Source organism: Centrocercus urophasianus, unplaced genomic scaffold (assembly GCF_019232065.1).
Source record: "Centrocercus urophasianus isolate 14NV4802_14NV808 unplaced genomic scaffold, USGS_Curo_1.0 seq_13, whole genome shotgun sequence".
In the NCBI taxonomy this organism is placed as follows: domain Eukaryota; kingdom Metazoa; phylum Chordata; class Aves; order Galliformes; family Phasianidae; genus Centrocercus; species Centrocercus urophasianus.
Window position 1 is genome coordinate 25862666 of NW_024884475.1, and position 15123 is coordinate 25877788.

Sequence of the window (15123 nt, forward strand, 5' to 3'; positions counted from 1 at the left end):
CTATATAATAAATAGAGCGCTCCCAATTGTGTGACTTACTGTAGAGAAACTGCTTTAGAGGAAGGGTGATTTCTAGAGGCCCCTTCCAACTCCTAAGTTCTATGATTCTGCAAAATGGTAACGGTCTCTTAGCTCTCAGTCCACAGGATGATTTTCAGCTTGTGTATTTAGCTCAACTTTTGCAGATCCATGACACTTATTCCTTGCAAGATATGATAAGCGCACACAGTTGATTCTAGCTACAGGTCTTGTGCTGCACTGTTGGAATGAATAAAATTGCAGCCTTTATCACCTATTGATCTTCTACTAGCAAAAATTACAAGTTCTTTCACAGCTTTGAAGCTCTTTAGTCTCCATTCCTAGAAAATCTGAAACCCAACTTTCTGCATTAAGCCTTCAAGTAGCTCTCTCCCTTTCTACTGCGTCATACTGTCTAGGAATTATGACCTACTCACTCACAACTTCTGGAACCCTCTCTTCTTTTCTGGACATTTTGAAATATATTCTTACTACTGGACAGAATGGAAACAGTCATCAGTCCATGAATATTTATACTTTAATGCTGTTCATTATGCTTTTATGGAGAACATATTCTGCTCAATTCAATTGATTGCCATTATTAAAAATCCTTATACTCCTACACCACATGTGGTAAGATTTTTCCTCCAACATGGTCTCCAGTTATTTCAAAGGCAGCATTCTAAAAATGGTGAGATACATAAATGCAGTAACTCAAGATGCAACGCATCTTTTGTTTTAACAGGAGATTTCAGATTCTATCTTTTTAGCAGTTTCCCAGTAAAGTTTAATATTTATTACTTGTTCTGAAATCATGAATAAAGTAGAGATGACATGCTTCACTAGGACAAGTTATACTGAGATAAAGAGCTAGACAAGAGAAATAGCTTCCACATAAGAGAAACAACTCATATAACACCTTTCACCCATAGTATGCTTACGTTTGTACTAGATCAGTCCAGATTAGATTTTTCAACTTGACACTTGTAGTAGATTACAGAATGTGTATAATGATGGCATTCCCAATGGCAGCTGAAGGGAATGTATATTGTATAAATGCTAGGCCATGGGTGTCCAACCAGTAGGCTTGTGGGGGCTACACTGAGCAAACACGAACTGTCTGGAATTGCATGTAAAATATTTAATAAATTTTCTTCATACTTACATTATGTTTTATTAAAACATAAACAGAGAACAACTTAAAAGTGGTGGGGTGTTTGACTTTGTTTTTCTGAAACCAATGCATCAGGCAAATCTGATGGAAGTGGCTGCAGTTCTCAGTGAGCTCTCAAGGTGTTCATCGGTATTTTGATGAAGCATTACTCTTCCTATGCTTCATCCTGGAAAGTAAGTGTTCACAAATGTACCTATTGCCAATAAGCAATGACATGAATAAGGTGTGACTGTGAAATGAGGGACACTTTTCTCTGGTATGAGAAGCCTTATAAAAATTTAGTAAAGAAACTTGACCAAAATTCTCTTTGTGTTGAACGTATCTTGCAACCCTATATATTACATTTGAAAATTCAAAGGTAATGTACTTGTCTGTTGAAAATGGAGTTGCAAATATACCAGAAAACTGATGATTTTTTTTTTTTAAGAAATCTTGAAACCTATTCTCAAATCTCTTTATCAAAGTGGAAATGGCTGCATATTTTTCACTGTTCACAGGAGTGTGTTCAGCCACTATATCAAAATGCATGCAATAGCTTGCCTTAACTCCAGCTGCCATAATTTGTTTCATTTTAAATACTGTTATTGTCTGAAACTAAGCACAGATAAGTCGATTTTCACATTGAAGATGCACGTTTAATTCATTTAAGTGAGAAGTTGAATCCCTTAAAAAAATGTATGAGGCATTTTTAATCTTCGCATTCTGACACAAATTTTCTTTTGAATTCCATGAAGAACTTGATTTCACTTTACATAGTCTATTTAGCATTTTATCCCAACTGAGCAACCTTCCTTCGGAAAGTAAATGACAAGTCCTTAAACAGCATTCATACTTTCAAGGTACTCCTAGAACTGCATATGATTCCATCCCCTAAATTTTGTGAAATTCACAGCTCTGATGATGATTTGCATGACATCATTCATCCATTTTTAAAACTTTCACACACAGATCTTCTTGATGTCCAATTCAGTGATATTTAATTTTTTATTTAAAAAAATGTGATATTTAATAATTTAAGTTGTGATTTTTTTGTTTGTTTGTTTCTTTATTTTGTCTTTACAAAGCATTCCTTGATACGCATTAAATTTGGCAGCAAGTTTTTGCACATAATGTCTTCTCAAATTGTAATCTCTGAAAACTGACGCAATTTCCTTGCAAATTAAGCATAGAGCCATTTTATTTGTCAGCACTGCACTGTGCCCTTCCAGTGTCTTGAGGCCAGGCTGTTATGCTTGGCGTGGCAGCAGAGAACAGAGACCGCAGAGCAAGCTGTACCAGGTTGCAGGCTGGGTGTGCCTGTGCTAGGCCATGTAGAAGGGGCCAGTAACCTGTGGGTCCTGTGTCAAATGCACCTCCCATGATTTCATTCTATGAATTACAGAAAGACTGTGAAGGAAACAGGCAGAAGCTTCTATCTGTTGCTGAACTTATTTTGATGGGTTATAAATGCTTCCATAAAGATATCCAAGCACTTTTTGAGACCAATTCATTTTTACCTTGGAAAATATCAGCAAGTTCCATAAAAACAACCTTTAAAGAAGATTTGCTCATTGTTTTATGAAGTGCTAAGTAGTTGCATCGTACTTTAACTCACCTATAGCAAATCTCATGCCACACCATTCAAATGTATAAACTACAGCAATTGAAACAAATTAAACTGTGTTTAATTCTTTGTATTGAAGTGCATTTTTTTGTGTGAAGGGAATCATAGAATGGCTTGGGTTGGAAGGGAATTCAAAGATCATCTAGTTCCATTGCCTCTGCCACCTACAAAGTTGCAAACCACTAAATCAAGCACTAGATGATGTTGGCCAGAGCTCCATACAATCTGGAACTTTTTCTTGTCACCAAAGTTATCATTACTAGTTTTCACATGGTACAAATAATTTTACTGCTTTTTCCACTCACAAGCTTCTGACAGTGATTTTGAATAACTTCCCATATTTTACCATGTATGCAACAGTAATTCTGAGCTGAATTATGAGACATATTCTTTAATGCAGAGATGCATTGCATGAATGACATGCTGACAGATAATTTATGCTTGCTTTTTTTTTAAAATGCTACTAAATGTCATAAAAGATTTTCTTAGCTAATTCTGAAGAGTTAAAATTTCATACTGACATACAACTAAACATACTCAAGCAACTTCAAGAATTAAAACTTGGCAAGGATTCAACTCCGATCTCAGTGGAAGAGCACAGAACAGAGACTCGTGCTAAAGCTTATCAAGGTACAAAACTGAAGAACAAATGGGAAACATTTCACAGTGTCTGACATTCACAACACAGTGCCACTAAAACTAAAGCCCAGCAAGTTCTCAGAAGTTCTCAACCAGTTCTACAGTAAAATTATGTAAGTTAAAAAAAGACATTAATATTCTGATATTCTATTAAAGCTAACATTTCTGAATGGTTAGAGAACGCGGGACTACTCCTTCTGATTTCATGTAAAAGATGCACTTCTGAAGAACAACATTTTAACATTTTTAGAAAAGCTTAACAAGACTTTTATTCTTTCAGTTGTAAACCTATGAAGTTTATACAAAACGTACTTTTACTTGCTTCCTTCACAAGCAGACTGAATATTTGCTAGTCTGGAAAGTCAGCTCATAACAGATAAAACAATATTCAACATAGTGTCAGTGCAAGCCTAAAATCTGTCCTTTACTATGTTTGAAATTCCCTTTGTCTCTTTGTCCCTATCTATGAGAGTTTCAGCTCTTCTGCAAATGACCACCCATTTCTGCATTAATTATCCACACTGACAATATCCACCCCATATCCACCATGTTTAAGCCAACTCCTAGACATAATTGTGACAAATAGCTTTAAGAAGAAATAAGTCATTCATTTATAATGTTCACCTGTAAGGTGCTAGCAAATTAGAGAGCATGTGCATATTCACAAACCACCACAGGAAGAGATAGGATATGGCACTATCTCAAGACTTTGTGAGAGGCTTCTATTTGATTGAAAGGGTTGTAAATAAATAAACGAGATGATTTATGAATAATGGGTAGACCAACTCTTTTTCCTCAATGATAATCACTTGTAAATTTATATCTGCATATTTCTTCCCTTTCTCAATATAAACAACAGTTTAGGAAAAGCATATATTAATCAACAGGTGACATAAGCATTCATTTACACTTTTTTCTACTCAGAACATCTGGCAATCAAAGTCTCACTGTGCTATTTTCATACCAACTTTTGAATAACTAGGACTGAATTGTTATTCAGAATATGAACATATAGTCACAAATGCTTTTTGCAATAATTATTTTAAATACTTAATTTTGCATCAAAACGTATAATCCTCATTAAAAACAGTTGTGAATTTATCAGAAAGTGATATTAAATTGTCAACTTTTTTACTAATTCTCATTTTTTCTAAATTCTCTGTTGCTAACATTTACCTTTTCCAGTAATGAGCCTCAGCTGTTTCCTACGCACTCCTAGGAGGCATAGCAGGAAGTTAGATGCAGAATGTTAAGCTGGGGAATTTTTTATTTTATTATTATTTTTTTTTTTGCCTTCATAATTACTAGTTTTGAAAAAATACTGAATTAAAAAAGAAATTTTTCTGAGTAATTTATTCTTTATTACTTATATATTTTTCCAGGACATCTCTATTCATCAGGTAAACAGAGACTGCCCTTTTCCACATCAGTTTCAAAGTAATTTAGAGCATCAATCTGAACCCTTGTATTTCACATTCCAGCTCTAATGATATCCCTGTATTCCAGACATGCCCTTTTCTGAAATTCAACATATCTTTCTTTTTATGCAGAAACCTGACACATTTTTGGGTCACGGTACTTGGCAGTACTGAAGTCATCTTACAGGAACATTATGGAATTCAAATAATTGAAGCACAGAACTGACTTTCAGATTCTGTAAGATAGGATACCAGTAATGCTTTTGGGTATAAGGTATTTGTTTGGAACTGAAGGACATACAACTGACGTTTACATCATGAGCCTGAATGCAAACTCAGGCTGTGCTGTGTTGAACATCTGTGTAATAATGCTATCAATCAATGGGCATGAGTTAATGTTTTGAAAATATTTACAGCAGGCATGAGATAAACTTCCCTGTGCATGGGAAAAGTGACATAGGACAGTACATGACATCTAAAAGGAGTATTCTTTGTCCTTGGGTTAGTTTGTTCTAATCAGTAAACATTTGAGCTCTGTCACAGGCCTTAATTATGCAAAAATGTATTCATACATACATTTGTATGTCATTTCTGACATACACGGTTTTGTTGATTTAAACAAGCTTAATCCTCTGAGAAAACACACAACTGATTGTAGAATAAGATTTAAAGACACAAACTGAGTCTGAAATTTTGAATTGTATGACTTTGTGTGATTCACATGACTGAAGTTCAAATTATTTTCTCTTAGAGAACCTGGAAAGCTTTTTTCTTCATCTGCTTATAGATCATCTAAGAACATACATGAATTCCTGCTTTAAATCTTGAGTATTGAAGTTTAAGCTACATAGATACTGGTCCTGAGAGCAACACAGTAACATTCATTCCATTACAGATTTCAGTTTCCATTTGTCAAACTTAGGCACAGCAGAACTAATAAACAAAACGCTGATGTGCAGAAACATATTTGGTTCCAAGCTTCAGTAAGCCAGGCTTGCTTTGAAGAAATAGGAGTGCAAAACATGAGTCACCGTCATTTCTGAAGGTCTTGGGAATTCTCTTTCCCAGACCCAAATGCAAATAGTATGTCAGAGAGCCCAGACTGCAATTTCTACATTCCCTACCACAGCAACATTTCCATACACGACCAGAAATAATAATACTCTCATTTTTCCCTGCTCAAGTAAAAAAGATGTATGCTATGATCACAGGTCTGAGAAGCTCTTGTGTTTAGCCTCTTTGCTGGTTACATTACAGACTGACATAACAATGATACACTGACTGTAAAACATTTAGGCATGATATCTTATCTTATATCTTATACTATTGCTCATGCTCTTATTCTGAGCTACTTCAATATTGAAAGCTTCAGGGATGATCAGTTTTTACCTGAGCGTAAATTTTTCTTAGAGAAAAGTAAGTTTCCTTTTCTCAAACACATGAGGTTTGAATAAAGTGAGAAAAATGGAAAACATTCAGGATTTTGCAAAACAAATAGAGACTATTTTCTGGGAAGGCTGTGCAATGTTCAGTATTTTTTCCTCACAGTTGGGTGTGCTTTAAGCAATAAGCAACATGCCAAAGAGCTATAGCACTCTAGCATAATAGGTTTAATGCTCTCAAACCCACATGCCTCCTATGGTGAGACACATGCAGATATGATATTACATTGTGTCAGTTATTATGTAGCAGGCTTGAAATAGGACATGATTTTTATGGATAACCAGCACTTAATGTACATATAAATGACAGCATGTGTGAATATAAAATGAAGAATTCCTAACTTGAAACTTAGAATTCATCTAAAAATCTCCCCCAATATCTTATGCCCATTAAAATATGATGTTTTCCTCTTTAATTGTAAATTCAATTCTAATTAGAACAGAGTGGAATTTAAAATATATATGTGTATTTCTAAAAGTATCTCTACACACCATAACATCTGTTAAAATTTCCCTCCCACGGGAAAGCATCCACCTTTAGTTTATTATGTCTCATATATAGTTAGATTATTTCTGTACAAGATGAAAAGCTCATGAAACACGACACAGTCGACACACTCAGTTGTGCACTATTCTATTCAGTCTGATTGCCTGTAACGGGGCTAGCGTCTGATATTCGTATCCCCATTGTGGTGCATTTACAAGATGTAGGCAGCAGATGGCAGCACACAGTGAAAAAAAATTTAAGAGTTAAAAGAAAAATACAACTAACAAAATTACTGCTTTAGTCATAAAATTTTCCTTCGGTTTATAGGAAAAAAACAAAACAAAACAAAACAAAACAAAACCAAAAACAAAAAACAAACCAACCCAAACAGTTATTGTATGTAACCAGACAGGTACACTGTTGAAAATGGTGTCAGCAGCACTTAAGAAAGGAGGAAGAATAAAAATAGTTTCTACAACCAGGTTGCAAGGAAAGATAAATGCAAACACTCATCCCGATATCATGGGAAGAACTCAGAAGTAATAAAGCTTAGCAACTCACAAGATGAGTATTTAGTTAAGATTCTCAATGTTGTGCTGGGACTAAACTTGGAAACAAAAGCAGACAGCCTAATATATATCTGGGTCATACTGTAACTACATAAAAAAACCCAAATGTTTCACTGCAAAAACAAATTCTCATACACTTTGGTCACGCAGGAATCACAACTGAGGAATGGTGAGAGAAACTGTCCTTGACCAGAGCAACACTAGAGAGGATATCATAACTGGAATCAGTATTTTTGGTTTAAATTCTGGGAGCATCTAAATCTCATTGCAAAAAGTGTTAACACAGCTTTTAAGAGCTGCAGTTTTTAGAAAACTTCCTTGGGAAAAAAAAAAAAAAACCAATAGCACCTCTGCCATTCACAATTTACTTCTTTCATTAGAACGTTTGGAGTCAACATTGGAAGTTCTACAGATATGGAATAGAGATAGTCAGGATCAACCTGGAGTCAAAGTAAAATGTTTTGAGAGAAATAAAAGATGACAAGCAATGCTAACTTACCGGGATCAGATCCTGAAACATTTTTCTTAATCTGTTCATGAAAATTCACAATTTTAAAAGGAATAATATTTTAATTAATGTCTCAGAGTATGAGTCTCTCTCCCACACATCTTCAAGAGTGAATTCTAGTTTTGTCTTAAGGATTAAAAGAAGAACACAAGAAGCACCATAGTCAAAAGTTCAGTATATAAAAAAACAAATGTATGATTCAGTGGGGCAAAAATCTATCACCTTTCTTGCAGCATGACCCACTGTGAAAAGATTCCATGCATGAGTTCGCTGAAATATTCTAGATGTTGTTACTTAACTATAGTCCACTGAATGTAGTAAACAAACAAACAAACAAACAACAACAACAAAAAAAACGCATAAAAGATGTACACATTTCAAGCAGTGGCTTCCCTAATAATTCTTCTTTAAGAATATTTAATTCTGAGATCAAGATTTCCTAGTAGTCGTCATAAATTTTAGCTTAACTTCCTAAGTTGTAAAGCAATGCAGTAAATTAGCAAGGAACTTCAACTCTATTTTTTAAATTTATAAAACTATAAAATATTATTCACAGAATGAAAGGTCTTTCCCTAAATATCTGAGGTTTTAAAATATAATAAAAATCAAAAGCATATGTGTAAGGCAAAAATTATTTAAATACATATAAATGATTCAGTTTGCAATACTGTCACCTAAACAACAGAAGCTTCCCTTTCAGTCTAGTAATAATGCTTGTGAGAGTGGATTTACAAGCTCATCCAAGCCTCCAGTGAAATCAGTAGCTGCAACTGAATCCCATTCTAGTGCTTAAGCCAGACCAGGTCATTTTGTACTTGTGGCTACAAATGGTGCCTAAAATAATTTTGAGAAATGAATGCATTTTGTGTGAGCCATTACAGCTACTCTGAAAAACCATCTCTGACCAGTTATTCTGGGAATAACGGATTTCTGATTACCATCGCATGGTGTGATTAAGGCTAGGTTGAAAAATATTGAAGTAAGAGAGATAGGACAGCTAAGAAAAGCAGCAGGAAATAATCACAGCTGTTTGTTGTTTTTTGTTGTTGTTGTTCCCTCCCCCCTCAGCCCCCACACACGAAGAGAAAAACAAATAGACTTTGAAGAGCAGATGTTCAAGGGCAAAAAATTGACTACAACTTCTAGGCTTTTGTAGCTATTGACCTTTGTTTTATATTTAGGAAACAAAGCGAGACAACTATGATTGACTCAAGCTTTCCCTCACTAGTTAACTTTTAAATGCATGTTGGAAAAGGCTGTTGTAATTAATCTCTTGTTATTAAAATATTTAAGTTTCCTAGCTACGTATTTTTTTCATAATAATCAAGATAGTTTTAAAATTCAATTATTTCTGATCTTAATTGCTGAACAGTGTTATTAAGTACCCAGATGTGTGCATTAGTTACAGAAGGCAGTAACATATTTGCATTCCCTGCTCTCCAAATCCAGACCAGACACTCACTGTTTTTCAGTGTTTCTCATGACCGCTGGGGCAAAAGCACGTTGATATCCTTTTTTTTTTTTTTTTTAAAAAGGTGATTTACAACTACCATGTGACACATGCTTGCTGAATCTGAAGTTAATATTCAAAACTCATTGTTTATTTTGGAGTCTGATAAAAAAAACCCAGAACACAGAGATGTGCTAATTACAGAAACATTAACATTCTTTACTGTGTAGATATAAGTAACATAAAGACGGCACTAATGTTTCTTAATGTCCTAAATTATGTGGCTATGAACCTATACTCCACCACATGGATCCATGTTTCACAAGGCTGCCCATTCATGCACCCAGACACAGCTTTTACATTGTCAATAGAGAGTGGTCAATTGTATCAAACCCGTATAATAAAAATGTAATAGTTCCAGATTCTTAAAATTAGGGTGAATGATATTCAAGCATACTTCTCATATATACAGCAATGGTGTTCATGCTGCATCCTGCAGAATCCTTTCTATATAAATAACATTTCTAAAATGCTTTGTAGATAATCCTGTTCTTCCTTGTCATGCCTCTGTATAAGGAGTAAGGAACACTATGTGTGCTCACATATGTATGCTTATATGTTTGTGTTATGTACACACATAATCCAGTGACAAGCATGGATTTGACTAGTTGTCAGTGCATTTTTATGAAGTGCCAAATAACTTGTGCATGTATACACGTACACAGACATGTTTTTTAAAAAATAATATTTACTAATTTACTAATTCATTTGCAAAGAAATTTTTAATTCATACTGAATTTTAAGTACTGGAAAAGTTGCTGAATATTTCATATAATAAAAATTTAAAGTGACAATAAGAATTTAAATTGTCCTGTTTTTCCATTAATTAGTGAGTCAATTTCCACCAAGATTATCACATCAAAGTCCAGAACAGCAGGGCGTTATCAGATTTCTTTTATTTTTAAATACATATCACAGAATCACAGAACTGTAGGGGTTGGAAGGGACCTCCAGAGACCATCGAGTCCAACCCCCCTGCCAAAGCAGGTTCCCTACAGCAGGTCGCACAGGTAGGCATCCAGGCAGGTCTTGAACATCTCCAGAGAAGGAGACTCCACCACCTCCCTGGGCAGCCTGTTCCAGTGCTCCGTCACCCTCACTGTAAAGAAGTTCTTGCGCACATTTGTGCAGAACTTCCTATGCTGCAGTTTCCAGCCGTTTCCCCTTGTCCTGTCTCCATTCACCACTGAAAAGAGTCCGTCCTCGCCATTCTGGCCCCCACACCTTAGATATTTATAGACCTGGATCAGGTCCCCTCTCAGTCTTCTTTTCTCAAGGCTGAACAGACCCAGTTCACTCAGCCTTTCCTCGTAGGAGAGATGCTCCAGGCCCTTCACCATCTTTGTAGCCCTCCGCTGGACTCTTTCCAAGAGATCCCTGTCTTTTTTTGTACTGGGGAGCCCAGAACTGCACACAGTACTCCAGATGAGGCCTCACCAGGACAGAGTAGAGGGGGAGGATCACCTCCCTTGACCTGCTGGCCCCGTTCTTTTTAATGCATCCCAGGATGCCATTGGCCCTCTTGGCCACAAGGGCACACTGATATGAATTTTAATCTTGAATTTATATAGTCTTTAAAAAATTTTCCTATATATTAAAGTCCTTAAAGTGAGGTTAATATCTTCTGAGTTCTTCAGGAACTAAACTTGAATCCCTACCTGTCTTATAACGCCCATCCTCACCACCCTCAGTCTGTACAAGATGCCTTGCTTTAATTGCGCATTGTTTCTGATGCATCATGAGTTTGATACAGTTTTTTCAAAAATACTGCACATCATTACATACTATAACTAATTGCAGTTGTACTCTTGTTTACATATTAATACACACAAAATAAGTTGTCATTGGAGACTGAGCATCTGGGATCCTTGAAGATCTGCATTTGCACACAGCAAAAAGGAAGTGAAAATCATCAAAACAGTCTCTCAGGATTATAAAATAGATTGCTGAGTTTCCTGTGTAGAATAAACCTATTACTACACCAGCTACTCCAATAAAAAAGCAAAATTATGACAAGAATCTCCCTTACAGAGAGAACACCACATCTGAGGATTTTCATGGGTGGTCTCTACATGGAAATCAACAGGTATCAGAGGCAACCCTAACATCTTTTCTAGGCAGTGTTCCCCAGTGATGCTATTTACCCTTTTTAAAATACCATCCTGAGTGGAGTCCAATGCTAAACAAGACCAGAAGAGTAAGAGAGCCCCTTTTCTACCAGCATGAGATGGCAGTCTAGTACCAAACAGCAAGCTGTCTAGCTGCACAGACCAGATGAGCAACAGCAATAGTAATACCCAAGGTTAAGGACTGAGAATTGTTTTCACCTAGTGCATTAAAAAAAACATATGCTTTCAAACATAGCTCGCAGGTAGAGAGGCAGCTAATATTTTGCACACTTTGATCTACAGCACATACTAGCACTCAGTTTGTGGATTTGTAGAGCACAGAGACAAGAAATCCAAAAGGAATAGAAGATAGCTGAACCCAGTCTTTACTCAGTTTTCAGGAGAGCTACACTCAAGTAAAAACTACATGAATTTTTACACTCAATTTTGTTGTGGTAAAAATGAGAATATGGTCTTTTTCTGAATACATTTGGTAAATAAATTCCAAAAAAAAAGATCAGGAAATATTAATGCTTTTTCAAAAAATCCCCAAATTCCATATAGAATATGATAAACTGCAGCAAGCAAAACTTTAGGAAAGGAGGTTGCTTGGAGAAAGTTTAGATTAACTTATAAATGTTAACAAAACAGGACTCTGTTTTTAGAGCTACAGAATTGTAGCTCTACAACCCACACAATGTTTAGAGTTACTCTACAAAGTAAAAAATAAACATTTATTTACAATCACATACTTTAAAATATATATCATAAAATAATAGTCCTGTATACGTTCAGCAAAATATATTCAGCACAGTGGAAAAAAAAATAAAAAAAATAAATAGTTATTTAAAGAGAATTAACACATACTGTCCAACTTCAAGGAAAATAATCCACACCTCTGCAAAGCCAGGAGATAAGAGTTTCCCAAATATCCACAGAGACACCCAAATTTAAAAAGTGATGTTTAATACCTCAGAGTGTGTCTTCTCTCTTCTCAGGATCTGGAAAATGGGATATTACCTTCCAGCATGACATATGTACTTATTTGAGAATTTGTGCTGCATTGTGTGCAGTGACGGAGTGCAGAGCACTGTATTTGCTATAGTTATGCGCTGATGATGAATTACAAGTGAATTTATTTTTGTACAAGTGAACAATCCTAAATGTAAATGTTTATTAGAACTTTTGTTACTGCCTCAAAGGCATTCATTAACTTGCTATTATTGCAATGTAGTAAGTGACAGTTTGCCTTTATTTTACTTTCTATAAACATATATATTTATGCAAATCACACTTCATATTTAAATTTTTTATCCTAGAGTTTCTGCTGGTCCAGTTACCAGCAGTGGTAGTACTGATGATAGAGCATCCTCAAATGTGGTGTTCTCTCTGTAAGGGAGACTTTTCAGCTGAAGTTCTCTCTGCTTTGTAAGATAGTGGAAGGAGTAAGCACAATTGGGAGCAGAAGTATGCCAGGAGTTTCTGCAATATTCAAGTTTTTCTGCACAAGTGAGTGCTATGAAGAAGGATTCTTCAGTAGATGGACAATGGCAAAAGATAGAACCATTCTTCTGAGAGCTATGAATGGATACAGAACGCTGAGAACTTGATTACCTACAATCTGAGTAAACTATACAGCAGAGTACTTGAGAAATCAGCAAATCCTCCCTTATGTGAGTGGTAAAATACAGAAAAGCACATTAAATATACAGAGGAAGAGCATATGCAAGCAACCCCACTAGCTGCTTACAAGAATTTATTTTAAAAGGTGGAAATAGTGCCTGTGTACTGTATAACAGGAATACCTCAATTTGAGTATGTTGCTCAAGGCTGGCACAAGTCCCTACAGAAGAGTGCTCTAGCATTTTTGAAACTGCTTGACAAAAGTTCTTTGCCATCTAAACTCCCAGATTTGTACCTCAGGAATTATAATTCCAGCTCGTGCACACTGACACCTGCAGGAAAGCTTCTCCCTGCTCAGAGGCTTCCCTCCAATCCCAAGTGTATGCAACTGCTCACCAAATTTGTCCTTGGAATGACATTTTCCCCTCAACAGGGCAATACCTCTTCTTGTAGTACACAACAATTTAGCCTTTCAAGAGGACTATGAGGACAGAGTTTGGGCATCATAAATCAAGCTAAGTGATTCAACTATCTTCCCCCCCCCTCCCCATCTCCATACTTCAAGAGATTTAGGAACTATTCCAAGTGACTCCACTACAGGAAACATTATCTTCCAAAGTAAAATAGAATAGCTCTATTAAGCTAGTTTCTCAAAGAAATATTCAGCTTATCACAATCAACACCCAATAATAGCATGTTCTTACACGTCAAACTTTCAATTTGCTTAAGGATTCTCTGCCACTCAGAAAGCACCTTGAAACAGCTGGCATTAGAAGTCCTTTCTCTTCAGAGTCACATGCACAACTCTGTATGACCAATGTAGGGAATAGTATAAAATTACTCTATTTCATTTCCAGATTAAGACTGTGTGTAATGTCAAAAACAATCTTTGTACTCACCCCAGCCTTTGGTTTAGCTCCAGAAGTGGCTGCTGAACAGAAGGATGTTTGATCAGGAGTATGGATGTTAGGAGACAGGCTTGTTTGAGAATGTCCTACATCTGCTCCAATTTCAGAACCGGATTCACCATCCTGGTAAAAGTTATAACTCTCTTTAGTAATGTGAATATGAAATAAAAGTTTGTCTTTTAAATAATGTGTATATTTACATAGAATCACTCAAAATTATATGCTTAATTCCCAGTATAACTGTAATTCCACCTATTTTTTTCTATCACCTAGACATTCTCTTGCTTTCCTATTCAACGTGGTAGTTTGCATTAACTGCTGTTATGAAATTATAAATCACCACTAACATCAAAGCTAAAACTCCCCTAAACAGTAGAATGCAGGGTAAGAAAAATCAGACTTCTGCAGCCCTGAACTGACATTTTTCTCTAATGTTCAGCGTTTCCTGTGTGCTCCCACCTTGTCTCCCACTACACTGCAAGCTCAGTAAACATCTGTAAGCTATTACACAGCTGAAATGACATCATTGTACCACAGTTCATACTATTCAGAGGTACAGCTCCCTAGTTTTTTGGGCTCAGTAAGCACTTATAAGCTACTTGTAAGAGCATCTTAACTAGAAATAACTTTTAATGACACTGGTTACTTTTTTTTTTTATTTTATTTTATTTTTGAGAATAAAAAGAAGAAATAATGTTTTATTTTTGAGGAAGTAAAAAGAAGAGAATGTTTGATTTAGTGTACAGAGTAAAAACCGGCGCTTGTGTTGCTTGCAGATACGCTGCAACATTTAACCAGCACTGAGCAGGCCATGTCAAGGAACTGCCCTATGCTGGCCAGATTATTAGCTGAAATGCAGCCTGTGAATATAGCGCTTGCAAAAGAGCCTGAGCTATTAACCCCAGCCAACACTATGCGGATAAAACCTCAGTTTCCTAATATCATGTTCCTAGAGTAGCTGAAATAAGGAGCAGAAATATCTCAGGAGCTCCTGAACTGGAAATAAGTGGCGGTCCTTTGATTCATTAATTCCAGTTAAGCGCCTGTCAAAAAGAAGCTGCCGGTTAGACAGATGTCTCTGTACCTTTTTCTGGTGGGCTTCTTTGCAGCTTGGAA

General features: G+C 35.9%; 1 protein-coding gene across 1 annotated transcript in view; it reads right to left on the minus strand.

Annotated features, from left to right (window-relative positions):
- The window catches only part of DLC1 (DLC1 Rho GTPase activating protein), a 214852-nt gene that overhangs the window by 150190 nt on the left and 49539 nt on the right, over window positions 1-15123 (minus strand). Inside the window, exon 6 of the mRNA XM_042812287.1 lies at window positions 13999-14130. Coding sequence (XP_042668221.1) covers window positions 13999-14130 — 132 coding nt within the window. The remainder of the gene's footprint in view (window positions 1-13998; window positions 14131-15123) is intronic.